A 25,189-nucleotide genomic window follows, 5' to 3' on the forward strand; every position below is an offset into this window, starting at 1 on the left:
AATAATAACAGAAACAAAGTGCACAGTGAATGTAATGCCCTTGAATCATCCCCCAACCATCCCTGGGCCCTGGTCTGTGGAAAAATTGTCTTTCGTGAAACCAGTCCCTGGTGCCAAAAAGGTTGGGAACCACTGCCCTAGAGAATGGATCCTGTGCTAAGACTGAGTCTTCTTTTAAGCCTATAAAAGAAGATCCCCTATTTACTTGGTGACTTAGGCAGGCTAGGTTGCTTCAGTCATGTCTGACTCTTTGTGACCCCATGGACTGCAGCCCATCAGGCTCCTCTGTCCATGGGATTCTCCAGGCAAGAATACTGGAGTGGGTTGCCATGCCCTCCTCCTCTTGTGATATTAAAACTCCTCGGAGAGATGCCATGACGGAAGAAGTAGGATTGAATTCTTCTCAGGAGCCAGAAGATCAATCAACATTATCTAGTTCTCATTCCTGAGATCAAGATTAATGTGAATTTCTTGAGAGTGGCTGATGCTCTGCCCTGGTAGACACTTGGAAGGAGCAGAATGGGGACATGGGGATAAACTATTTGAGGAAGAATTAATGTACTACAGTTTTTTAAGGTCAGTTTGGAGGAGGAAAATATGGTATCCCTGAGAATTCTCACCAAAATACTCTCACTGCAGAAGACTTGAATGAGCAGATAGACAAGCTGACCTGTTCTAAAGTCCTTCTTCATTGTTCTCATTGTTTTTAAATGGCTCCACAAGCAAAGTGAGCGATGGAACCAAATGGAGCATGTGCAGAGACTTCTGGCAAAGACCTAATTTGCAAAAAGGTCACTGACCCATCTCACTCTTAATATAATCCGGGTCAAAGGCCACTCCCCATGGAAATCTATCAAGTAAAGCTCTCAGGTGGTAACTGGAGCTGCAGAAGTGAGATGAAAAGAGAAGAAGGAAGGAAGAAAAAGGCAAGAGTGTTTAACCGGGGGAGAATGAAGCTCCTGGGGCAGCTGGCATCATAGAAAGAGTACATTGGGAAAATCCATCCTGTGTTCTCTGTTCATCTGCTGTGTCCTAAACCCCAGTTACCTTTGGTATTAACCTCTCAGAGCTAAGTCCCTACTGAGAATGCTGCAAAATGAATGTCCAGAATCCATGTCTGGTGCTGAGAGTTGTGTGGGTAACACATGTCCCCCCTTAAACCCTCTTTCCTTCCTGGGAATTCTATTTAGTTTAATCCTTCTCAGACTTCCAGCTGGCATGTATAACTTGCCCAAAGCACATGTGATTGAATCAGTGCAAGTAGTAGGTGTTTTGTTACCCAAAACGGCAATCAAGTAACCTTTTTAAATTTTTTTCCCCAGTAAGGCAATGATCAGTTCATTAGCGAGAACACAGTCGCCACTTCATAAATTCCAAGAGGTGTGGAGTTTACCATCATCGTCAGTAGGGGAGGAGGAAGTGCTGCCATGCATAGTCACATACAGGGAGGTACCAGCCACCCACCCTGTGGGGCAGGAGTGAGACAGACGTGTGGGATGCAATTCAGGACACCTGGTTAATTCTGAGGCTAGATTTAGGAACGGGTGTTGTCACAGGGTCTAGAATTCCTGCCATGAGAACTCAGTTGTTCTGGATGGTATTTTCAATCCAGGGTATGTAGTTAATGATCCTGGTATAGATGCCCACATCGGCTCTCAAAACACACCCATCCGCAAACGTCAGGATTCCTTGAAGTACGCCATTGCACACCGCTGGGGCAGCTGTGACTTCCTGCCAGGGAAAAGGAGACCGAGTTATTTTTCGGGCAAAGGACGCAATAAGATGGGGACATTAAGGCACAGAGAGCACACTACCTTGCAGGGCTGCCTCCGTCCTGGCACAATGCCCACGCACATCATACTGTCTCTGATGTGCATGTATTTATAGGCTTTGAGGCACTCAACTTTGGAGATTACAGATATATTCACATTCTGCAGTGAGTCAGGGTCCTTGTCTGGAAGAAAGAAAGAAATAGAACTTCCTTAAGAGTTATGAGATACCAATCTTCCTTCTTTCCTTTCCTTCGTTTTCAACATAGTTCCTTTCCTGGTAGAAACAAAAAAGAGTTCAAACACAGAGAAATCAAAACCGTGGCCACTAAGACAGTAGGAAGTGATCAGATTAACAATTTCTCATGATACAAAGCGTCTATTTATAAAAGAGGTTAAATTCTTGGAAGTTAGATGGGAATACAAGACATTTCTGCAATGAAGTGAAATAAATTACTTACAATTTTTTCTGGCAATTCAGACATTTTAAAAGCATCCTTTACGTTGGAATTTTTATTTATTCAGTTTGATTTTATTTTACTTTTTGAGCTTTCAGGTTTATGATTTGTCCCACAGTTTACACTCATCACCTATTCCGTTCTAATTTTTCAGTTGAAACACATTGACATGAAACACTGCATAAATTAGGTATACAGTATATTGATTTGACACATTTGAATATTGTAGTATTGAGTCAGAGGTAGATGCCCCCCCCCACCCCCACAATGGTAAAATGATAGGAGATTCATTCTCTGTGGACCAAAAACTCCAAGAGGAGAATAGTAGGGCGATTAAGGGAGGAGGCTGGGCCACATATGCATAGAAAGTTTCCTTAGAGGTCAAAGTGGAGTGATATCAAGGGATGCTCTACCCATAGGCCTTTGTGGTAGAATCCATCTTGGTTAAGTGATGCATGTCCACACGTAGGAGAATCCTGAGATATACCAAATATGGACTGTGAGCCTGGCAAATCAAAATGATTGGCCTCAGGGAACCTGGAAAAAACGCCCCATACAAGTGACTTAACTTGCCATGAGGTCTCAACTCTCTCTTTCCCCGTCTAAGTCTGCCCATGTGGCTATGAACACGTACTGTACTCTTTCCTCCTAACACTTTACTTGTTTCACTACTTTCTGTCTTTGTGGGAATTCCCTTCTGGAAAACTGAAGAGCCACGGTCCTTGTCACTGACCACTGGTCTAGTGGCTAGAATTTGGTGTTCTCACTGCTGCAACCTGGCCTCACTGTTCAACCTGGCTGGGAACTCAAGCCCCACTTCAAGCCACTGGAGGTCAAGACCACTAGAGATCAATATGATTGGCCATAGTCCCCCTCTATCACCTCACAAAATTATAATTTCTTTTTTTCTTTTGTTTTGGTGGGAAAAATTAAGATCTAATCCCTCGGCAAGTTTGATTATAATACAATGTCTCTATCTATATTCACTTTGTGTGCTTAGCTGCTCAGTCTTGTCCAGCTCTTTGCAATCTCATGGACTGTAGTCTGCCAGGCTCCTCCTTCCATGGGAATTCTCCAGGCAAGAATAGTGGAGTGGGTTGTCATGCCCTCCTTCAGGGGATCATCCTATACTGTGTATTAGATTTCCAGAACTTATTTATCTACTAGTTGCAAGTTTGTACCATTAGACAATGTCTCTCTTATTAATATTTTGAGAGTCTGAAGGAATTTAGAAAGATCTAAGCCTAGTTTTTCATTCATCAGATCAAAAGTATCCAGTATCTGCTTAAAAAAAATCATGCAAAAAGTGGTTTCTCTTAAATCCATAAAACTTTGATTTTAAACTAGGTCTCCTCATTTCTAATTCAAATTATTTCCTTTATATCAATGGTTCACACATATTGTGAACTCTGAAGATCCATAACAAAATTTTTCCAACCTGCAACAAAATGAGAGAAATAAGAACAAAGAAGTTTCTATGCACATGTTGTGTGTTCTTGCCAAGGATTCTTCTTTGGGAGGAAGTATATTATTTTGAGATTTTGCTTTTTAGGGGTGTGTTTATTTGAGTATCTTTATTTGAAAATAATATATTAATTTTTTAAAAGAAAATGAGATTCTTTGCCTTATTTTCTAGTCTAGCAATAACTGTATAGCTCAACTTTTCTTTTGGAAAGGCCTTTTTAAAAAATGCTCACTTAACTACTTCATGAGCCAGATCAAAATAAACTGCATTTTTTGGTAAGTTATGTCTCTTTTTAATTAAAATGACATAACACAGATAAATAAAACATACTGCTTAACAGAAAAGCGTTTGCCTATTTCCAAAACTCAAGTTGTCTCTCAAAGGACAAAGAATTTCTACTTTTTTTTTTCTTTTACTGGAATACAGTTATTTATAATGTTGTGTTAGTTTCAGGCATACAGCAAAGTGAATCAATTATACATATATCCTTTCTTTTTAAGATTCTTTTCCCATATAGATAATTACAGAGTACTGAGTAGACTTACCTGCGCTATATATATAGATCCTTATTAGTTATCTATTTCATGTATAGTAGTGTATATGTCAATTCCAATCTCCCAATTTATCCCTTCCAATTTTCTGATGAAGTGAGTGAATATTCATTTTTAAAATGTTACCAGTTAAAAATCTTAAACTTTTGTTGATCTGTATCACAATTTTGCATAAAGAAGTTCTGCATGATTTAGCACAATATTGTGTATTTATCTTGTGTTTACTACATAAACATAATTTTGCTCTATTTCAGGGCTTTAAGTTTCTTTAATGCCTGCAATGGTTTGAAACCATCTAATGTAGTTTATGCCTCATTTCTGAATTAAGAAAATTAAGGCTTCAAAGGTAAAGTGACCAATGAGCTGTCATACAGCAAATGAAGCCCAGAATACAAATGTCTTCTTCCCACAAACACATCTATCAGATATGGAAGCAAAGATGTAGAAAGATACAGAAAAGAGGTCAGGACTCCTACAGTGAGACTCTGGAGAAGGGAAAGGAGATGAAAGGATGAATGGAAAGGTTAGAAGAAAGCTCAGTGGGAAAAATGGCAGGAGCTAAGGAAGAGTGGAAGTCGGAGGGGCGCGTGTCTGGTTCTGAGAGCCACCCACAGTGGTCACACAGGTTGTAGGCCCAGGTGGAGACGATGCACGTGTCATCTTCAGCGGCAGGCTCTTTGGGCAGGCTGACTATTTTCACGTAGTTGTTGAGTTCAATATGGGTTTGCAGCTTGATTAACATGAGGTTGTGCTCAATAGAAGTGATGGAAAATTGTGGGTGATGAATCATCTTCTCATAACCAACCACTTGTACATATTTTTCTTCATCTATATTGGATGGTTTTGTAACTCCCAGTATTAACTGAAGCCTCCTAGAACAATAGAGATGTTTGTGAGAAGACTGAACAGACATGGATTATCCATCCTTCTGGACTTTTATGGGGCTTTCCTCGTGGCTCAGATGGTAGAGAATCTGCCTGCAATGCAGGAGACTTGAGTTCAATCTCTGGGTTGCAAAGATCCCCTAGAGAAGGAAATGGCAACCAACTCCAGTTTTCTTGCCTGGAGAATTCCATGGACAGAGGAGCTTGGTGGTCCAAGCTCCATGAGGTCACAAAGAATTGGATATATGACCGAGCAATTAACACACTATAGGCCTTGATGAGCTTTTCCACAAAGCCTTTTCTCTACTACTGAACATCCCCAGGACATCTCTCAAATCCCATTTAACTGAGTGGACCCCAGGGAGGATTCTGGTCTGTGCCCAACCTGAGAACTCAAAGCATAGGGTGATGTTGGAGGCTTCTTACTCACGGTAAGTTACAGTTTGCAGCTGTGATCACCCAAAGAGGGTGGATCAGGACTCCAACACAAGGCAAGTAATCAGACTTCAAGTAGATCAGGTAGGGGGGAGTGATGTCGTCTTTGTAGTTTGGATCAAAGGTCAAAGCAACTGGACAGAGACACATAGAGCACAAATTCTGAGATTGTTTTTCAGGTATTATTTGAAAAAAACAAAGGAAGAGAACTCAATAGACACATTGCCCCACCCTTCTCTCCAGGAATTTTATCTGTAAGTTGAATATGTAAACTGGATCAGTTTGTTCTAAAACATGAAGAAAATGATAAAAACATATTTATTTCATAAGATGAAAGGTGTTTTCCCTTTTAGTTGTCATTATGTGCTCTTCAAAGTATTGATCAAATACAACCTTCCTTAAATACCTTCCAAGATTCAGTAGGCATATGACACATCAGGTCATGGAGAACTTCCTATCTTTGCCATGTTTAGAATGCTTTGGCCAATATTATCCCTTTCTCCTGAAAATGCAAGGCTGAATGATAACGTTTCATTTGAAGAACAGAGCAAATGCTAACAGAGTCTGACAAGGGAGGTAACCATTCATTCAACGAATAAATATTGAGCATCTAGTATGTGGCAGGCTCTAAGGGCTTGGGCTACATAGTGAACAAAACAGAGATATGCCCCTGCAGTCCTACATTCTGATGAGTGGAGACATTCAGTAATAGTAAATACAGGAATACATCAATGGTATAGTATGTTGAGTGGCAATTAGTGCAGGGAGCAAGGGAGGGGAAGTATCAGAGGTGTGTATGCATGTGGGTATGTGGGAGCCATTGTGCAGTATTGCATCAGCAGTTGGGAAGACCTCAGGGCCAATGTGAGAGGTCAGCGATGTAATGAAGACGTGGGAGTTAATCGGGTGTCTAGGGAAAGGAATTCCAGTGAGAGAATATGTCTGGAGCAAGAGTCCTCAGGCCTGTTTAAGGCACATCAGAGAGGCCAGGGAGAGAGGCAGGAAGGAAAAGAGGCCATGAGGTGATACAAGATTTTGTAGAGTGTTGTAAGGACATGAACTTGTCTCCTAAGTGACACATGGAATCGCTTCAGGGTGTTGTGTAAAGGATGATAATTTCCTTACAGAGAAGTGTGGCATGTAGGTTTATAAAGCAAAGAACCCTGTTAGGAGAATGATTTGGTAATAAAGACAGAAGAGGGTGTCTTGAGCCATAGCGATCCATGGAGGTGGTGACATGTGATTTGATTTAGGAAATGTTTAGAAGACAGAGACAGCAACAGGTTCCGATCAGGTTGATATGGGATATAAGAGGGGGTTCATGAATACTTCCAGGGTTTTTGTTTGAATGACTGGAACCATGTCTGGACAAGACCTAAACCCCTGAATGTTCTGCTTTGTCCATTAGCTGGACCCCTGTTTTCCACCCTGGACTCCACTTTTCATTTGCCCATACCAAGCATCAGTCCTGTTCGCCACAGGCCCAGAGTCAGGCCCCTGTCTTCCTTAGAGAGTCTAGGGTCAGGTTTTAGGGTCCATGCCTCCCCCAAAAGTACTCAGGCAATCACCCTAAGGCAAAGACACAGGAAGAAACCTGGTGGGGAATGCTGAAGAAGAGTCAGTCCTGTGCTTGCAGTCTGGAACCTTGCTCCTGTCTTCACCCATCTTTCGTGATTCCCTCAGGATTTCTCTTGGGCAATTAAGGAGAAAGATATGCAGTTACTCACCAGGCAGGTTCAAGAGAGCCCACAGAAGGATTAAATTCATAATCATGTTGAAAGCCTTTTCAAAAGATGAGGTTCAGTGCCTTGAAAAGGATGCCAAGGAAGGAGAGAAGAACACTAAGATGAAGCTGGAAGCGGTTCTAGACTTGGAACAACTGTCATCTGAATTCTTTCAATTGCAGGATTGAGTTCCAAAAGAGTAGGATGTGGTGCCAGATATTAGAGGTCCCTCAACAAAGACCAGATGACTTGGTCTTCAACACAGTGGAGAACAGATCTGGAATCCAGCATTTCTCTCCCCCTTTTCAGGGAAAGATGCACCTAATTTGAGAGATGCTGAAATTCACAGTGCTCCCTGCTGTGTAAGTCTCTGACACCATGTCTCTCTCTGAACTACAGACTGGTTCCTCCTACCTTTGTGATGCTAACCCTCACCTGTGTGACACTGACGTTTATTTCCAGTGACAATCACCCCACCCTCGGGGGCTGATCTTGACCCATTTCCCTGACACTAAACTCCTCATTGAGATACGTGAGTCCTTTCTTCCATGTCACTACTTGTCCATTTATTTTCTCAGCCAGCCGGTGATTTACACTATGTGTCTGATGTGTGCAGGCTGTATGCTGATGTAAGAGGTACCCAGATGTGAAGACACTGCCCCAACTGCAAAGAGTTATAGACTAGTGGGAACAACAGGTCTATAAACAGGCAATTGCGAAACAAAATATTCAGAACTAAAAATCTAGATATACCCCTCTCTAGGGAGAAATATTTGCCAAACATGTATCTGTTAAATGATTTGCATCCAAAACATACTATGGAATCTGAAAATTCAACAACAGGAAAAACAAACAGCCAGGTTAAAAAGTGGGCCAAAGATCTGAACAGTTTACCAAATACATTAGCCTGCCCAAGCTGCTATAATGAAATACCACAGACCAGGTGGCTTCAACAACAGACTTTTATGATCTGTTACGTAAAACATGAAGAAAATGATGGAATCAGTTGTAGTAATTCAACACGCATGATCAAGGTACTAACACATTCAGTTCCTGGTGAGAGCTGTCATTCCAGTTTGTGGCCAGCAGCCTCTCACTTTATTATCATATGATCTTTTCTGTCTATAAGCAGAGTAGTAGTAATAGTGCTCAGTTGCTCAAAGAGTGAGCTGCTCATGGGGTCATGTCTGACTTTTTGCAACCTCATGGACTATAGGCCTCTAGGCTCCACTGTTCCTGGGATTTCCCAGGCAAGACTACTAGAGTGGGTTGCCATTTCCTCCTCCAGGGGATCTTCCCAACCAAGGGACCAAACCCGTGTCTCCTGCATTGGCAGGTTGATTCTTTACTACTGAGCCACCTGCAAACGCCCCGACTGAAAGTTACATGAAGTTAACTGAATCACTTTGCTGTAGGCCTGAAACTAACATAATGTAGTAAATCAAGTATGCTGATGCTGCTAAGTCACTTCAGTCGTGTCCTACTCTGTGCGATCCCATAGACGGCAGCCCACCAGGCTCCCCCGTCCCTGGGATTCTCCAGGCAAGAACACTGGAGTGGGTTGCCATTTCCAAATCAAGTATAGATCAATTTAAAAAGAAAAAAGTAAAAGAAGTGATCAGATGAGCATTTTATTAAAAACTCTGGAACAAATAGAGATGTGATTCAATAAAGAGTGCTGGGAGCACTGGAGTCAGAGACAGGAAGCAGGGTGTAACTAGAGACAAGCCCACTGGAGAAGACAAGCAAACAGAGGGGCTTGTGGTTTAGATGGACCAAAGATTACAAGAAAAAGAAGCGATGTTGAATTAAATGGGGTTAGTGTCCAAAGTGTCCAGAGTCGGACACGACTGAAGCGACTTAGCAGCAGCAGCAGTGTCCAAATTTGAGAATTTGGTTTTCCTGTATGTGCCAGGATAAGCTGTGGTGTTCATCATAACCCAGCCATTTTTTTTCTGTTTTGTTATTGTTTTATTTTGTTTTGCTTTGCTTTGATAGGAGAAATGCATCCACACTCAGAGGGTATCAATATAAAAAAACCAAACCGTCTCAGCAATCTGCAGATACAGATTCACCATGTCCCTCATGAGATGAACTCCAAATCTCTTTACTCTTTGCAGTCTTTTTCTCCTCTGGGGTGAGTCTCTCTGCTCATCTCTCTGTTCCTTTTTCCCTTTTTAACAGATAATCCCATGTCACGCTGTCCCTCTCCTACATGTAACTCCATGCTGCTGCTGCTAAGTCACTACAGTCGTGTCCGACTCTGTGCGACCCCCAGAGATGGCAGCCCACCAGGTTCCCCTGTCCCTGGGATTCTCCAGGCAAGAACACTGGAGTGGGTTGCCATTTCCTTCTCCAGTGCATGAAAGTAAAAAGTGAAAGTGAAGTCGCTCAGTCGTGTCCGACTCTTAGCGACCCCATGGACTGCAGCCCACCAGGCTCCTCCATCCATGGGATTTTCCAGGCAAGAGTACTGGAGTGGGGTGCCATTGCCTTCTCCGTGTAACTCCATAGCCTCTCATATGTAACTCCATAGTCTCTCATATATCACTCGATCCCCTATTTTTAGGTCATTTGACATCTTGTCAATTCTGTAATTTTAGGTGTCTTGGTCTATGGGTTGGGGATGCTGTACATTGCCACTTTATGCCAGTGTGAGAGATGCACTTAACATGGATCAAAGATCCTCCCAATAGCATAGAAATTTACTTAAGTCTGCACTTACTGCCTATAAACACAGAAACCGCCTCATTGTTTCATTACCATCAGAGATCCAGATCTTTGCTAGAAATGGCCACCTCTATTTCCTTCAAGGATCTCAAATATAGCATGCCCCACCTTGCTCCTGATCCATTACAGATGGAAACATTACTTCTCTTTATATTACCATCTAGTGTTCTTGCCTGGAGAATCCCAGGAACAGGGGAGCCTGGTGGGTTGCCGTCTATGGGGTCGCACAGAGTCAGACACGACTGATGTGACTTAGCAGCAGCAGCAGCAGAACCACCATCTACCTTGTTGTTCAAGTTAGAAACAGGGGTGATCCCTGACTCTGCCCCTTCTGTTTCTACTCATCACTGTGTTTAAAGCTTACAGACTCTGTGTTCTTACATCTCCCAACTCAGACATTTGATGTTCTATTGACCATGGTGACTTTAATGACTAAGCCTCTGATGCCTACAAGATAAAAAAAAATCTAAATTCCTTTACCAAACAGGTCAGGCCTTTTGCTATCTAACCCTTACCTGCATAAATAATACTTTTCTATCACATTCTCTCTTCCCTTCTATGAACAATTTATTTTCCACCTTTCAGTGTTACTTATTTACATGTATTTTCCAAAACATAATGGTTTGTATGCTTTTCTTTTACCTAACTACACCTCAGTTCTATAATACTCTCCTCTAATTTGTTGGCCCCTTGATGGTACCTCCTGTGCCTCTGACACCCTGATTTTTTCCTATATTCTCATGGAACTTATTGCTCATCTCCACTGTAGTAATTATCACCAGGTAATAGAACTGGCTAATTGATGGCAAAGTCTGCATTATATCTAGTCTTGTACCCCTAGCATATGTGCATGCAGGCATGCTCAGTTGCTCAATGATGTCCAACTCTTTATGATCCCATGGACTGTAGTCCTCCAAGCTCCTCTGTCCATAGGATTATCCCAGCAAGAATACTGGAATGGGTAGCCATTTCCTCCTCCAAGGGATCTTCCCCACTCAGGGACTGAACCCGCATCTCCTGTGCCTCCTCCATTGCAGGTGGATTCTTCGCCACTAAGCCACCTGAAAGCCCCAGGCATATGCAGTACCTACCAAACAGCAGACATTTCAACAATTTTTGAATGAACAAATGGTTGGGAAAGTTGTTAGATTTCTCATCATGTTTACAGTTTATATGATAAAGAAATAAGTTTTTAGTGCCACAGCGTTTTAGCGTCATTTCTTTTTAATAAATTCTGGTCAAGAACAAGAAACATAATAAAAAGGGTTGTAGATCCAGGGTGGAAATCATGAAGATACTGCACTGAGGGGATGGAGGACCAGAGACGCCTCAGTAGCTTTCAATGATGCTCATGATCCATCTTGAATAAGAACTGATTTCTGTGAAGAATCCTTCATTTCCAAGGGTGACACTTCCTTTTGCCCAACTCAAGATTCCATGCACCCTCCCACCGCAGATGGCCGGAGCTGCTGAGACTTCCTGCCAGAGAGAGGGAACAGGGGGTCAGCGTTGCTTTGTTCCTCATCTAACAAGGATTTATTCTAAGAAGTGGCACATTGTGATAGCAGAAGCTTCTACCAGACTGGAATCATTTTCTTGAGAGGGGAGAACCCTCTCTTCACATCCATGCAGGTCTCACCTCTCTAGGCTTGAATTTGACCAACCTGAGTACAAGTAGGAGGAGAAAGGACAAGTGACTCTCCCCGGCCTCTCTCCCACTCTAAAGGAAGGCAGGGGACTGGATGAGCAATCCACAGACTGAGGAGGCAGAGGCAGACCGCAGGCCTTCTGCTTGGATCCCGTTTGGTCTCCTACGGGCACCTTTCCCCGAGGGCCCCTTGCTCTGCGCTTGTCTGGCGGTAGCAGAGATACCTTAGCATCAGACAGGGTCTTTAGAGGCTGCCCCACACACAGAACGTTTGCTGCCATTCTTTCGTCTTGCATGTTCTGGCACTCATCGTAGGGACGAGTATATTGGTTTATCCAAGTCAGTATGTCAGGGTCACTAACTGCGGGAAAGAGAGAAGTCCAGGGTGACTCTCCTTATCACATATACTCTTGTGATCAGCCTCTGCTCTGTGAATACATTGTATGTATTTATAGTAGGTATCAGACATTCCATCCTTCTTAGAGCCCCTTGTTCAGTATCTCTGTGTCTGAGCAGTGGATTCAAAGCGTTACATGAGCCTTACATCAGATATCATCAGATCTACAATTCTATCTGTACTGCACATAACTTGGAAAGCTTAAAAAACCCACAGGAAAATTATGAATGCTTGTGAGGAGAGAGAGACAGAAAGCTGTTGTCCATAAGAAACCTTCCTTTTGGGGATCTATTTCATCATCTTTACATTTAATCATAAAGGGAGAAAATGATTTTTAATGTGTTTTAAACTGCATTTTTTATAGTGAGATCATTTATAAGTGGATTATTTATAAGTATGTATGTATATGTATAAATATACATATATAATTTCCCCTAAGAAGTAACATTGCTCATCTTACTTATTGCAGTTGTTACTATACTGTTAACCTCAGGATGTAAGGAGTCTAACCAACACATTATATAATTTTAATATCTGGTGGAGAGTAATAAGGAGAAAGGAAGCAAAAAATCAACTAGAGATCTCTCAAGTTAAACCTAGCATTACTTATAAAGCAGAATATTTTAGATACATTTCCAATCTAATGTTTTAAATCAAATCAGACCAGGAAGTGTCAGGTCAGAAAATGATGAGAAGAGTTATGTTCAGTTTTAACTTTTTTGGAAATCTAATTGAAATACTTAGAACAAGTTAGGTGAAAGTAACCTACTTACTTGAAATAGTGAATTCTTAATAGATATTGGGAGGCTGGCCCTAGAGAGCTTATGGAATTGATTTGTCACTGTGATTCTGACATGACATGCAGAGCCTATGTGATGAAACTTTTTGTAGTTTTATTTTGTTTTCAAGTGGTGTGTCATAAATTACTTTGTAAAATGTGAAGTAGTTACTTTGAATAAGATTTAAAAGCTTCAATTTGTTCAGAAAATATATTCACTTAGATTCTCTAGAATGTTGCTTCTAAATTGAAGTGAAGTTGCCAAATTTCATTGGCACTGAGAATACAAAAGTTACCTTCCCAAAACAGACTGAGAGACCAAAACAGCATCCTGCTTTTTATTTGTTTTTATAGAACATATGAATTGTTCTGTAACCACAGGAGAAAGGTTTAAACCTGATTACTAGCCACAGCTTGCCTTAGTGAGTAGGCTTTAACAAGCCAATCAGTGTCAGTCTTTAACGTCAGCATGTTAGACTCCTCCAATAGATAGCAGAGTGCCAACCAATCAACAACACTCTCACCCAGGTAATCAAGCCTCCACAGATGACATCAACTCTCTTCAGCCTCTGAAAGTCCTCCAAACTCTCAACGGAAAGCTTCCCACAAACCCCGTATAAGCACTGCTTAGTGCTCTGTACTGCTCACTGAGATGGTGTCTGCTCAGCATTGCTCTTCTATAATAAGCAATAAGTTCAGCTTTATCATTTCAGATATCAAGTGGTGGTTCCAGTATCCTCTGTTAATGAAAGGGAGGATAATGGTGGTATAAGGTAGTATAAGCTGCATCCTTCATGTATGTGTGTGCTGTATGCTCAGTCATGTGCGGCTCTGTGACCCCCATGAACCTGCCAGGCTCCTCTGTTCATGGGATTCTCCAGGTAAGAATACTGGAATGGATTGTCATGCTCTCCTCCAAGGGATCTTCCCAACCCACGGATTGAACCCTCGTCTCTTGCATCTCCTGCACTGCAGGCAGATTCTTTACCACTGAGCCGCACCTGAGAAGCGCTTCAGGTATATCCCTCCTCATTTTCCCCAGCACCAAAACCTTCTCAGGATGAAGAACACAGAGTCAAACACTTACGGTTTTTGTATTTACTCCAGGTCCAGGTTGGGATAAAGCAGGATTCATTAAGTGATAAGGGTTCCATAGCTATGGCTATGGTTCCCACTTGGGTGGTGACTTTAGCAGCCTCAGACAGTTTTATCATCATCAGGTCATTGCTCAGATATTCTGAGTTGAAGTCAGGGTAGGGCACAGTCATTGAGTAACTCTGGGTCTGCTCGTGCTTATTTTTGATGTTGGGTTGATAAATTCCCAATCGGATTTTAACACTATGGAAGGAAAGAAGGCAGGGAGATTAAAAAAAAAAACAAAAAACAGGGGTTTACAGAATGTCAGAACCACAAGAAGTGTCATAGGTGACTTTCTTTAATCATCTAATCATCTTCATTTTATTTCTTAGACCTGAGAACCCAAGTGACCTGCCTTGGCCTGTAAAATAGTAGTAACAATAGTTGATAGGATTGTTGTATTAGAGTCAATGTAGATACATAAAATCTGGCATGGTATCTGTCACCTAGAACGTACTCAGTGGAATCTAGTTGTTGTCGTTGATGATATTAATGATCACAATGACAACCTGGATAATCTGAATGAATAGGTAACAGATATGGCACCAGAATCCATTATTCCAGAGGTCTTTGCCTGCCCTCCACTGTCTGAAACAACTCTGGAGCAAGTATATTGTACCTGCTGTTTCTGGACAGTTCTAGGCCCTTTCCAGCTCCTTTTGGGCCCATATCTTTGTATTTATTGCAATCTGCCTACATTGATTATAGATTCAAAAGACTCTTAGCAGTCTAACAGGACTCCCACTGACCACTTTTTATGATATTTCCTGGACAAATTCAAACCCACCCCCTTCTATTGCCAGGAGTCTGGTCATGTAACAGACACAGGAGCCACTGCCTGCCAAAAGACAGTTTGTGCATTAGGTCTGGCTGAGAGAAGAAAATCCAATTTTCCAATGCCAGTTCTTGGAGTGGATGGACTATATTTCCTGCCTATATTTCCTTTGTATTTCTCACTGACACAAAGCAGGGGTTAGATCTGTGTTTGAATGAACTGTCTTGAACAACCAGATGGCTGAAAACTCTGAGTTAGAAGTGACCCTTGTACATTCCTGAAACTGTGACTAGGTTCCAATTATCTAACACTTTGTCACACACAACAGAGATACAGGTTTGTAAAGGACAGCATCATCTCATGCAGAGCTTCTTCATTCTTCTTCTCTTACCTGTATCACATGGCTTCTGCCTAACACTTCAACCTCAGCCTGTGAACACCCACTCCTACTCATGAGATTCTCTGTACGCTCTTCCCTCTGTCTGGAATTTCCCCCAGAATTAATTCAACCTGGTTGCATCCTCCTCTTCATGTAGGTCTCATCTCTTCAAACAGACCTGATATGATCACCCTAACTAAAGTAGGTATCTTGTTTTATTCCTGTATTTTGCAGCTTGGTACTCCTTTCAATGTTTTATTTTGGAACTTTTATTTGCTTTGACATATTTCCTCTACCAGAATGTGAGCTCCATGAGGGAAGACTAATTACCATCTTGCTCCCTTGCTGCTTTTTCAGTTCATTAAGCAGTCCCTGGAATATGGTAAAAGTTCCAGAAGTATGTTGGATGAAAGTTGAAAGTGTTAGTCATTCAGTTGTGTCCAACTCTTTGCGACCCCATGGACTGTAGCCTGCCAGGCTCCTCTGTCCATGGAATTCTTCAGGCCAGAATACTGGAGTGGGTAGCCATTCCCTTCTCCAGGAGATCTTCCCAACCCAGGGATCGAACCCAGGTCTCCTGCATTGCAGGCAGATTCTTTACCATCTGAGCCACCAGGGAAGCCCTCAAGTAGGTTGGATGGATGTCTATTATTTATTTTCCATGAGAAAGAGACTTCTGACATCTTCCTCTTCATCTCCTCCTAACCTGCCCAAATGTGTATCTTTTTCCCCACTGGGAAGATGACTCTCTCTCCTCCTGGGTCTTCTGATTCCCTGGGATGCTGTTAGAACTTGCTAGGATGCCTCACAAGACCTGCTTTTAAAATTTATTTATTTATTTTTAAGTGAAGGATAATTGTTTTACTAATACTGTGTTGGTTTCTGCCATACATCAACATGAATCAACCATAGGTATACCTATGTCCCCTCCTTCTTGAACCTTCCTCCCATTTCCCATGTCTCATCCAAACTCAACTGGGTTGAGGTCCCTGAGCCATATAACAAATTCCCATCTGTTATCTATCTTACATATGGTAGTGTATATGCTTCGATGTTACTCTCTGTATTTGTCTCACACTCTCCTTCCTCCCCTCACCCCTGTGTCCATAAATCTGTTCTCTATGTCTGCCTCTCCATAGCTGCCCTGCAAATAGTTTCATCAGTACTGTCTTTCTAGATCCAATAAACATCCATTTATATATGGTATTTGCTTTTCTCTTTCTGACTTCCTTTACTCTGTGTAATAGGCTCTAGGTTCATCCACCTCATTAGAATTGACTCAAACATGTTCCTTTTTAAGGCTAAGTCATATTCCATTGTATATATGTACCACAGCTTCTTCATTCATCTGTTGATGGACATCTAGGTTGCTTCTATGTCCTAGCTATTATAAATAATGCTGCAAGGAACATTTGGGTACATGTGTGTTTTTAATTTTGGTTTCCTCGGGGTATGTTTTAGCAGTGGGATTGCTGAGTCATATTGTAGTTTTATTCCTAGTTTTTTAAGGAATCTCCATACTGTCATGAGACCTGCTTTTGTTTAAATAGATCCCCCCTGGCTCCCAAGAGCAGAGAAATACTTACGGAGAGGGGCAGTGAGCAGCGGTCAGTACCCACTGTGGGTGAATGAGTGTCCCCACACAGGGTTCTGGGAAGGACTGCAGGTAGACCATATAAGGAATAGTAAAATCTACTTCATTCCTCTTCTCAGTGTTAGAATCTGCTGCCAGAATGACTCCTAAAGAATCAGTGGGTCACAGGTAGAGAGATAGGGCAAGAGGTGAGAGTTGGCCAGGATAGTTTTTCCCACCCTAAGGTTTTCAAACTAAAATAGTCTTCTGTTGCTAAGTCACTCAGTAGCGTCTCATGGACTGCAGCCTACCAGGCTCCTCCATGCACGGGATTTTCCAGGCAAGAGTACTGGAGTGGGTTGCCATTTTTTCCTGTTTTATTTTAATTGAAGGATAATTGCCTTACAGTGTTGTGTTAGTTTCTGCTGTACAACAACTCGAAGCAGCTATAGGAGTACATACGTCCCTTCCCTTTCGATCTTCCCTCCCCCCCACCTCCATCCTGCCCCTCCAGGTCATCGCAGAGCCCTGAGCTGAGCTCCCTATGCTATACAGCGGCTTCCCACCAGCCGTCTATTAATATTCACACATGGCAGTGCGTGTATGCCAATGCTGCACTCTCAATTCGTCCCACCCTCTCCTTCCTGTAGTGTCCACAGTTCCTTTTTCTGTGTTTGCCTTTCTATGCCTGCCCTGCAAATAGGTTCATCTGTCCCATTTTTCTAAGGGAAATCATGCATGTCACCCAAGCTCTACTGCTGCTGCTACTGCTAAGTCGCTTCAGTCCTGTCCGACTCTGCGTGACCCCATAGACGGCAGCCCACCAGGCTCCCCCGTTCCTGGGATTCTCCAGGCAAGAACACTGGAGTGGGTTGCCATTTCCTTCTCCAGTGCATGAAAGTGAAAAGGGAAAGTGAAGTCGCTCAATCGTGTCCGACTCAGCAACCCCACCGACTGAAGCCTACCAGGCTCCTCTGTCCATGGGATTTTCCAGGCAAGAGCACTGGAGTGGGTCGCCATTGCCTTCTCCGACCCAAGCTCTACACACTAAGAAAACTGACACGTGTCTTTGCTTGAGTTGGAGGTATACTGAAGTTCTGTGAAACTAACGCAAAGGCGTATCTGAGGCTGATCATAAACCCTGATTGGCAGTGCTGTGTGTAATAAAAATGTAAAAAAGAATTACTACTTAAAAAATAGTATTCTAAATTCACTTTTGCCAGGAATGAAAGTAAAAAGTTAAATCCTACCTGACTTTGGTGCTGAAAGGAGTGGAAGAGCTTGGGGGAGGGACCTGAGGCTCTCACAGCCCCTGACTCACCCCTCTTCCCAACCTGCACTTACTTCTCCAGAGTCCATCTGCCCAGAGAAAGGGAAGATGTACTTTTCTGCTCCCTGTCCAGGAGTCCTGGGACAGTGCAGGGCACTTATAAAGACACATGTTAACTTGCTCACAGGTGCAGAAGAAGCTTAGAGAGACCGTTGATGGGGTGAGCCATGCATCAAGAGTGGTACCTTTCACTTCCATTAACAGTTAATTGAAGGAAATGCCCACCACCTCCTCTCTCTTCAGTTTTGGCCAGCTACTTCCCTCTCTGATCCATGTGCATGCATGCATGCTCAGTTGCTTCAGTCGTGTCCGACTCTTTGAGACCCTATGAACCATAGCCCACCAGGCTCCTCTGTCCATGGGATTCTCCAGGCAAGAATACTGGAGTGGGTTGCAGTGCCCTCCTCCAGAGGATCTTCCCAACCCAGGGTTCGAACCCACGTCTGTTATGTCTCCTGCATTAGCAGGTGAGTTCTTTACCACTAACACCTCCTGGGAAGCCCCATCCTCCTGCACATCACCACATCACTCCCTAAGCAGCAACAAGACCTAGACTCACCAGCCATGCTCATGAGCATGAAGAAGACACAGCACTTCATGACAGTCTGGGATCTCGCCAGCAGCAGACAAGTCAGATCAGGCTCTCGGCTGTCTCAATCTTTAGTCCAAATAGCCTCGGCAAGAACAACTGAGGGAGAAATATTACTTTGTGGGGGTATGGAAGGAGCAAGGATGCTAGAACAATCTTCAAACTAGCCCTTATCAAAATCCAGTTAGAAAAGGCACAGCTGGGAGCTGGCTCTGATGTGGGTGAAAGAGGAAGGGGCAGACAAGTGCAGCCCCTGGTGCCTCTTCTCTGACCCTAAAGGTCTCAGGAGTCATGATGTACCTGCTGACATTCCCCTCCCCTTTCTGTGACATAGTCATTCTCTGTTGTCCCCTCCTCCCTTTGTGACTGTGAACCTTATTCCCTGCCCTCACTTGTCATCTCCGTTTCCCCAAGAGTCCCTCTTCTCTTCTCAGAGACTCCTCAAACATTGGGGTATGAAATAAAGTTAACAAGGCATCCTCCCCTTCCCGTTTCAGTGACGAGGATGCTGTGGTCCCCATGGAAGTTAGCAGCAAAGTTGGGACTTGAAACTGAGTCTCCAGATTTCCTCTGATGTGTTGAATTGTATCTGAGTCCTGTGCTCCCAGAAAACAGTGGTAGGTGAAAAAGTTTTGGCTTACCACAAAGAATGACCCTTCCCCACGTTAGTTTGAAGAGACTCTGCCCACTCTTTCTCAGGGCTCCCATAGGACTTTGGATGACTTCTTTGTTGACCTGTGACAACGTCAATCACAGGCCTTTCCCCTTTTTCACCTGAACCCACTGACATAGCCAGACATGGACCCTCCAATTCCCCAGTCTGTCTCTCATCAATGATTAGCTGAGCTTGCAACTGTTACCCCCACCCCACAACAAATCTAACTACGACTAGAGATAAACACTTCCTGTTCAGCTGACTGAGAATTCCCTGATTGTAATACAACCTCAACTGTTCACCTCTCCAGCTGTGACTTGTATATATCTCCCTACAAAAGTCTTAAGGTAAAATCATTCTGCCGAGACAATCTGATCTTCAAATACCTCTTATTACAATAATCTGAATAAAATAAATGTCCTTACCTGTTCAGTTTTTGTGTTGGACACTTGCTACTCTTTTTCATGTTATCCCATTCCTTTTTATAAGTTAGCCTTAACTTTCTGACTGCCCATCCAGAAATATATAACTAATAACGGGTTCAATCATGGATATTGGTCTATAGTTTTCTTGTGTTGTTTTGGCTTGGGTGTCAGGATAGTGCTGGCCTTGTTAGAATGAGTTTGGAAGTGTTCTCTCTTCTTCAGTTTTTGGAGGAGTTTGAAAAGGGTTGGTGTTCATTATCTGAATGTTTGGTAGAATTCTCCAGTGAAGCTCTCTGGTCCTGTCTTGTTTTCTGTGTTGAGAGGTTTTGATTACTGACTTGATGTCTTTACTCGTTATTGGCCTGTTCAGATTTTCTATTTATAAAGTGCTTAGAACAGTGAGTTCTAATGGTAAATAGTAAGGCTATATAAACACTTGTTAAATAATAATAACCTTAGGATCCCCATATTTTTCTGGGGACACCTTTTGCTCTTTATGTCCAAATATTGCTGTTAAGTCCTTAAAGCTTTGTAAAATTTCCATATGTATTAATAGTAGTGAAGAGCATAGACTCAGGAGTTAGTTCAGGCTTCAATTCCTGGCTTTAGGACTTTTTAGCTATCTTGTCATGATAAAAGCATCCAGCCTCTTTAAGCCTCAGTATTCTAATCTATAAAATGGAGGAATATTAGTACGTACATCATAGGATGGGCATCTTGGTTGCTCCCAAGCTTTAGTGGTTATAAATTAAGCTGCTATATACATCCATGGGCAGGTTTTTGTGTGGGGACACATTTTCAACTCCTTTGAGTGAATAGCAAGGAGTGTGATCACTGGATCATATGATAAAAATATGTTTAGAAAGTTTCCACAGCTTAGATGGAGTATAAATTTTAAAAAGTGATTAGACTTTTAATAAATGAGTATTTTTAAGACTAAATGAGTATTTTTGAGACTAAATACTTTTGTATTTGCATTTTTTTCAACAAGGTAGACATTCTTTCTTGACTTTTAAAGAGAAGACTAAAATCATAACCAAGATAGTAAATATCTTATGTATTTTTAAAGTCTTTTAAAATTTGATTTTGAAACTAAAGTTACTTGCCATAAAATAAAATAATTACAATCATTTTCATTTAAATAAAGAATTAAACTTCTAGGGGAAAAGAGGCTTCTATTTACTTTATTAAAACAAATATTCTTAGATAAATTCATCTTGAGTATCCCTTGAAATTCTTTGCTTGTTAATGGGAAAACCAGTAGATTATGGAATGTGCCAATTTGGAGTGAATTTACTTTTACCCTGCTTTTATCCCATATGAAATACATTTACATTAAGAAGCTAAACTTTCAAGAGCAAAGATTACTTTTACAGCGCTATTGAAGGTCCTAACCATGAAGCTGGCAGTTGAGAGCCAACTTAGTTTTCAGAGCAAGTGATAAGTAGAATAAATGTATCTGTTACTGTAATGAGACACAGCAAGCAAAAAAACTTTTCCTAATCTCAGACGGTTACCTCTTTGTTGTTGTGCATTGCCTTATTTTTGCTATGAAATATCATGTCTTTCTGGATTTTATTGAATCGTGAATTAGGTATCTGTGTGTTGTAAACATAGTCAGGTGAGAGATACCTTTTCTGACCCTACAATATGGATTTTTATTTTAAATTGTAGTATGCTTTCATAGGCCTTTTGATGGTTTTTTTTTTTTTAATTACACTTTGAAAGCAGACTTTTGTTTTCCATCTGTCCATTCTTTGATCCCGTTTTCCTTCCCTGTGGCATTTGCATTGATTAGCATTATATTCTGTAGTCTCTATTTATTGTTTCCCCAGTGAGAATGAATACCCGTGAAGGCAGGGTTTTAACTGTTTTGTTCCCTGCTGTATGTATCTTTAGTGGATAATACATTGTTAGGCATGTCATAGACCCTCAATAAGTTTAGTAAGTGGTTGGATAAATGAATAGATATATTGTCTCCACTGTACAACATGCCAGGTTTATTTAATCAATCTTCTATTAATGAGTGTTTAAGTTATTTCCAGATTTTCAGGGTTATGTAGAAAAGTACATCAATAAGCATCCGTGGTTACTCTGGCGGGGATTGTGGCTGCCTCAACATTCACTCCGCCACTTTTTTGATAGCTAACCTTAGAATTACTCAGTTCAGTTCAGTTGCTCAGTCATGTCTGACACTTTGCGACCCCATGGACTGCAGGACATCAGGCTTCTCTGTCCGTTGCCAGTTTCTGGAGTTTACTCACACTCATGTCCATTGAGTTTATAGTCCTACTCTCACATCCATACACGACTACCGGAAAAACCATAGCTTTGACTAGACAGATCTTTGTTGGCAAAGTAATGTCTCTGCTTTTAAATATGCTGTCTAGGTTGGTCATAACTTTTCTTCTAAGGAGCAAGCATCTTTCAATTTAATAGCTGCTGTGACCATCTGCAGTGATTTTGGAGCCCAAAAAATAAAGTCTGACACTGTTTCCCCATCGATTTGCCATGAAGTGATGGGACCAGATGCCATGATCTTAGTTTTCTGAATGTTGAGCTTTAAGCCAACTTTTCCACTCTCCTCTTTCTCTTTCATCAGGAGGCCCTAACCAAACATATACCAAGTAGACCATGTTTATTGAAAAATGAAAAGTCTACTCCTTGCTTGGATGGTGTGCCATGTAACTTGATTATAAGTTTCAACAGCATAATCTCCTTCAGTGATTGGCTCAATTATGTGCAAGTGACCAAATTCAGTTAAGGAGACACCTACGACATTTGACAGGGACTCCTGGGGAAAAAGCTGCTTTCTCCCTAGATACAGGCAAGGGGGCTGAGGTGATTAGGTGAACAGGTGTATACTGGTGGTGGTTATGGGTAGGATAAAAAGACATTTCACAGGGAACAAGAAAATCTTGAAATTCATTTGTTTCTGTAGGGAAGCCTGAGATCTTTAGATAAGATAGACATAAGGTAGCATTAAAAAAAAAGTTACGTGTGAAATTATTTTAGGCCATAAGTAAACATAAAGTCAATTCAATAAAACTAAGGAAACACACAGGGCAGATTAATTATAACTGAACATTTAAGAGCCTTGAACTCAAGGCTAAGGAATTTGGGCTCCATCCTAGTGGCATGATAAAGCAATATTAAGACCTCAGGACTGCTTGTTACAAATGTGCCGTCCAGAGGTATACAAAGGCGTAGAAAATTGGTAGAAGTAATATACATCTTGCCATAGCTTCCTCTTCTAAGATACCTGTTATGGACTGCATATTTGTATTCCTCACCACTAAAATGCAAATATTCAAAGTCTAACACCAAAGGAGATGTTATGAGAAGGTAGAGCCTTTGGCTTTGTTGCTGTTCAGTCGCTCAGTCCTGTCTGACTCTTTGCAACCCCACGGACTGCAGCACGCCAAGCTTCCCTGTCCATCAGCATCTCCTGGAGTTTGCTCAGACTCATGTGCATTGAGTCAGTGATGCCATCCAACCATCTCATCCTCTGTCGCCCCCTTCTCTCCCTGCCTTCGATCTTTCCCAGCATCGGGGTCTTTTCCAATGAGTTGGCTCTTCACATCAGGTGGCCAAAGTATTGGAGTTTCAGCTTTAACATCCGTCCTTCCAATGAATTTTCAGGGTTGATTTCCTATAGGACTGACTGGTTTGATGTCCTTGCTGTCCAAGGGACTCTCAAGTGTCTTCTCCAGCACCACAGCTCAAAAGCATTAATTCTTTGGCACTCAGCCTATTTTATCATCTAGCTCTCACATCTGTGCCTGACTACTGGAAAAACCATAGCTTTGACCATAGGGACCTTTGTAGGCAAAGTAATGTCTCTGCTTTTTAATATGCTGTCTAGGTTTGTCACTGCTTTTCTTCTAAGGAGCAAGCATCCTTTAATTTCATGGCTCCAGTCACTGTCCACGGTGATTTTGAAGCCTGGGAAAATAAAGTCTATCACTGTTTCCATTGTTTCCCCATTTATTTGCCATGAAGTGATGGGACCAGATGCCATGATCTTAGGTTTTGAATGTTTTGGTTTAGGCCAGCTATTTCACTCTCCTCTTTCACCTTCATCAAGAGACTCTTCAGTTCCTCTTCACTTTCTGCCATTAGGGTGGTGCCATCTGCATATCTGAGGTTGTTGATATTTCTCCCGGAAATCTTGATTTCAGCTTGTGCTTCATGCAGCCGGGCATTTTGCATGATGTACTCTGCATATAAGTTAAATAAGCAGGGTGACAATATACAGACTTGATGTGCTTTTTTCCCAATTTTGCACCAGTCCATATTCCATGTCTGGTTATAATTGTTGCTTCTTGACCTGCATACAGATTTCTCAGGAGACAGAAAAGGTGGATTGGTATTCCCATCTCTCTAAGAGGGAAGGAAGGCTTAGATGAGGTCATAAAGGTGGAGCCCCCATGATGGAATTAGTGGTCTTACAAGAAGGCGATACTGTCACCGGACACAAGTCCCTATGCCCAACACACAATGAAGCCGAACAATATCAAGACATTGGAGTATGGAGAAGAGAAAAGTTTATTGCAGGGCCATGCAAGGAAACAGGTGGCTTAAACAGGGAGTTTGGCTTAAACCCCAAGCTCCCTGAAAGCTGTCAGCAAAGCCCTTTTATAAGAAAGGTGAGGGATGGGGTGTGGTTAGTATAAACATCTTGTGTCAGAGCCTTTGTTCTTAAGGTAGGATCATGGTCAGTCACCACATTGCTGTAAATCTCCACCAAAACAAATGTTATTCTCTGTTCTGACAAGAAAGGGCAAGGTCTCAAGGCTCTACTTTTGCCTGCCAAGGTCCAGGCCCTGGCTAAGAAAAAGGGGTGTCTGTCCAGGTCGGTTACCTGGAGTGTTCAACCAGCATCCAATCTGCATCTCCCCACTAGTGCCCAGGCTCAGCTGATGAGACAGAGCCCACCTGGCTCCCTTGGGATCAGGTCCCCAGACCCTGCCCAGCTGTCATTACTGAGTGTGCCAGGTGCCCAGGACCCAGCTGGCCCTCGGGCTCCTCAGGCCACCCAAAGTTGCAGGGTGGGGTGTGTACCATGGACCCATGCAGACAGCCCCAGCCTTTAGGTTGCAGAGGAAGTGATGGGAGAGAGACTCTTCCAGCCAGGGGGTGGCCGCAGTGAGGGTTCCGCACTCTGCAGGACACAGCCCCCAGTCTGTCCCCCCCCAGTCCACCCAGCTTACCTGCCCACTCAAGGTGGGAAGGCCTGGAGGGGCTCGAGGAGAAGGTCTCCACTTACCCCTTACCACACTCTCCTCTGGAAGGACCACAGCACAGACAACCATTGGCCAAGGGCAACTTCCACCCACCAGGTGAAAGGTCTCCTTCTAATGATCTGGTAGTAATGGTTGCTTGGTAACAGGGTAACAGCTGTGTGCTATTGGCTGCATTCCACTCACCCCTATTAAAGTACCAGAGTCAGCTCTGTCATATATGTGAGGATACAAAAAGGCAGCT

General features: G+C 42.4%; 2 protein-coding genes across 3 annotated transcripts; both read right to left on the reverse strand.

Moving 5' to 3' along the window:
- Nucleotides 1-1,516: 1,516 nt before the first annotated feature.
- LOC133246519 (probable inactive serine protease 58) lies at nt 1,517-7,824 on the reverse strand. The gene is made up of 5 exons (XM_061414957.1): nt 7,290-7,824; nt 5,558-5,696; nt 4,856-5,115; nt 1,815-1,954; nt 1,517-1,731 (listed from the first exon to the last, which is right to left on the reverse strand). Exons 1-5 carry the CDS (start codon nt 7,333-7,335, stop codon nt 1,582-1,584), a joined length of 735 nt encoding a protein of 244 aa, XP_061270941.1. The 5' UTR covers nt 7,336-7,824; the 3' UTR covers nt 1,517-1,581.
- A 3,398-nt stretch (nt 7,825-11,222) lies between these two features.
- Nucleotides 11,223-25,067, reverse strand: LOC133246520 (serine protease 58-like). 2 transcript variants are annotated; one of them, XM_061414959.1, is made up of 6 exons: nt 24,916-25,067; nt 18,593-18,721; nt 16,717-16,870; nt 13,927-14,177; nt 11,889-12,025; nt 11,223-11,495 (listed from the first exon to the last, which is right to left on the reverse strand). In XM_061414959.1, exons 2-6 carry the CDS (start codon nt 18,630-18,632, stop codon nt 11,346-11,348), a joined length of 732 nt encoding a protein of 243 aa, XP_061270943.1. In that variant the 5' UTR covers nt 18,633-18,721; nt 24,916-25,067; the 3' UTR covers nt 11,223-11,345. The 2 variants fall into 2 exon arrangements, with proteins under 2 accessions (XP_061270943.1, XP_061270942.1); XM_061414958.1 differs by lacking the exon at nt 24,916-25,067 and having other exon boundaries at nt 18,593-18,942.
- Between the last annotated feature and the right edge of the window lie 122 nt (nt 25,068-25,189).

The sequence above is a fragment of the Bos javanicus genome, chromosome 4 (genome assembly GCF_032452875.1).
Source record: "Bos javanicus breed banteng chromosome 4, ARS-OSU_banteng_1.0, whole genome shotgun sequence".
Classification (NCBI taxonomy): Eukaryota; Metazoa; Chordata; class Mammalia; order Artiodactyla; family Bovidae; genus Bos; species Bos javanicus.

What these genes read in the sequence shown, in the direction of transcription:
- LOC133246520 (XM_061414959.1), bottom strand. Translation starts at nt 18,632, where the DNA reads ATGAAGTGCTGTGTCTTCTTCATGCTCATGAGCATGGCTG. An exon ending in CATGCTCATGAGCATGGCTG is followed by an intron (nt 16,871 to 18,592) that starts GTGAGTCTAGGT and finishes CTGATTCTTTAG; the next exon opens with GAGTCATTCTGGCAGCAGAT. An exon ending in AGACCCTGTCTGATGCTAAG is followed by an intron (nt 11,496 to 11,888) that starts GTATCTCTGCTA and finishes TCTCTCTGGCAG; the next exon opens with GAAGTCTCAGCAGCTCCGGC.
- LOC133246519 (XM_061414957.1), bottom strand. Translation starts at nt 7,335, where the DNA reads ATGATTATGAATTTAATCCTTCTGTGGGCTCTCTTGAACCTGCCTG. An exon ending in GGCTCTCTTGAACCTGCCTG is followed by an intron (nt 5,697 to 7,289) that starts GTGAGTAACTGC and finishes GTCTCTGTCCAG; the next exon opens with TTGCTTTGACCTTTGATCCA. An exon ending in GACGGAGGCAGCCCTGCAAG is followed by an intron (nt 1,732 to 1,814) that starts GTAGTGTGCTCT and finishes TTTCCCTGGCAG; the next exon opens with GAAGTCACAGCTGCCCCAGC.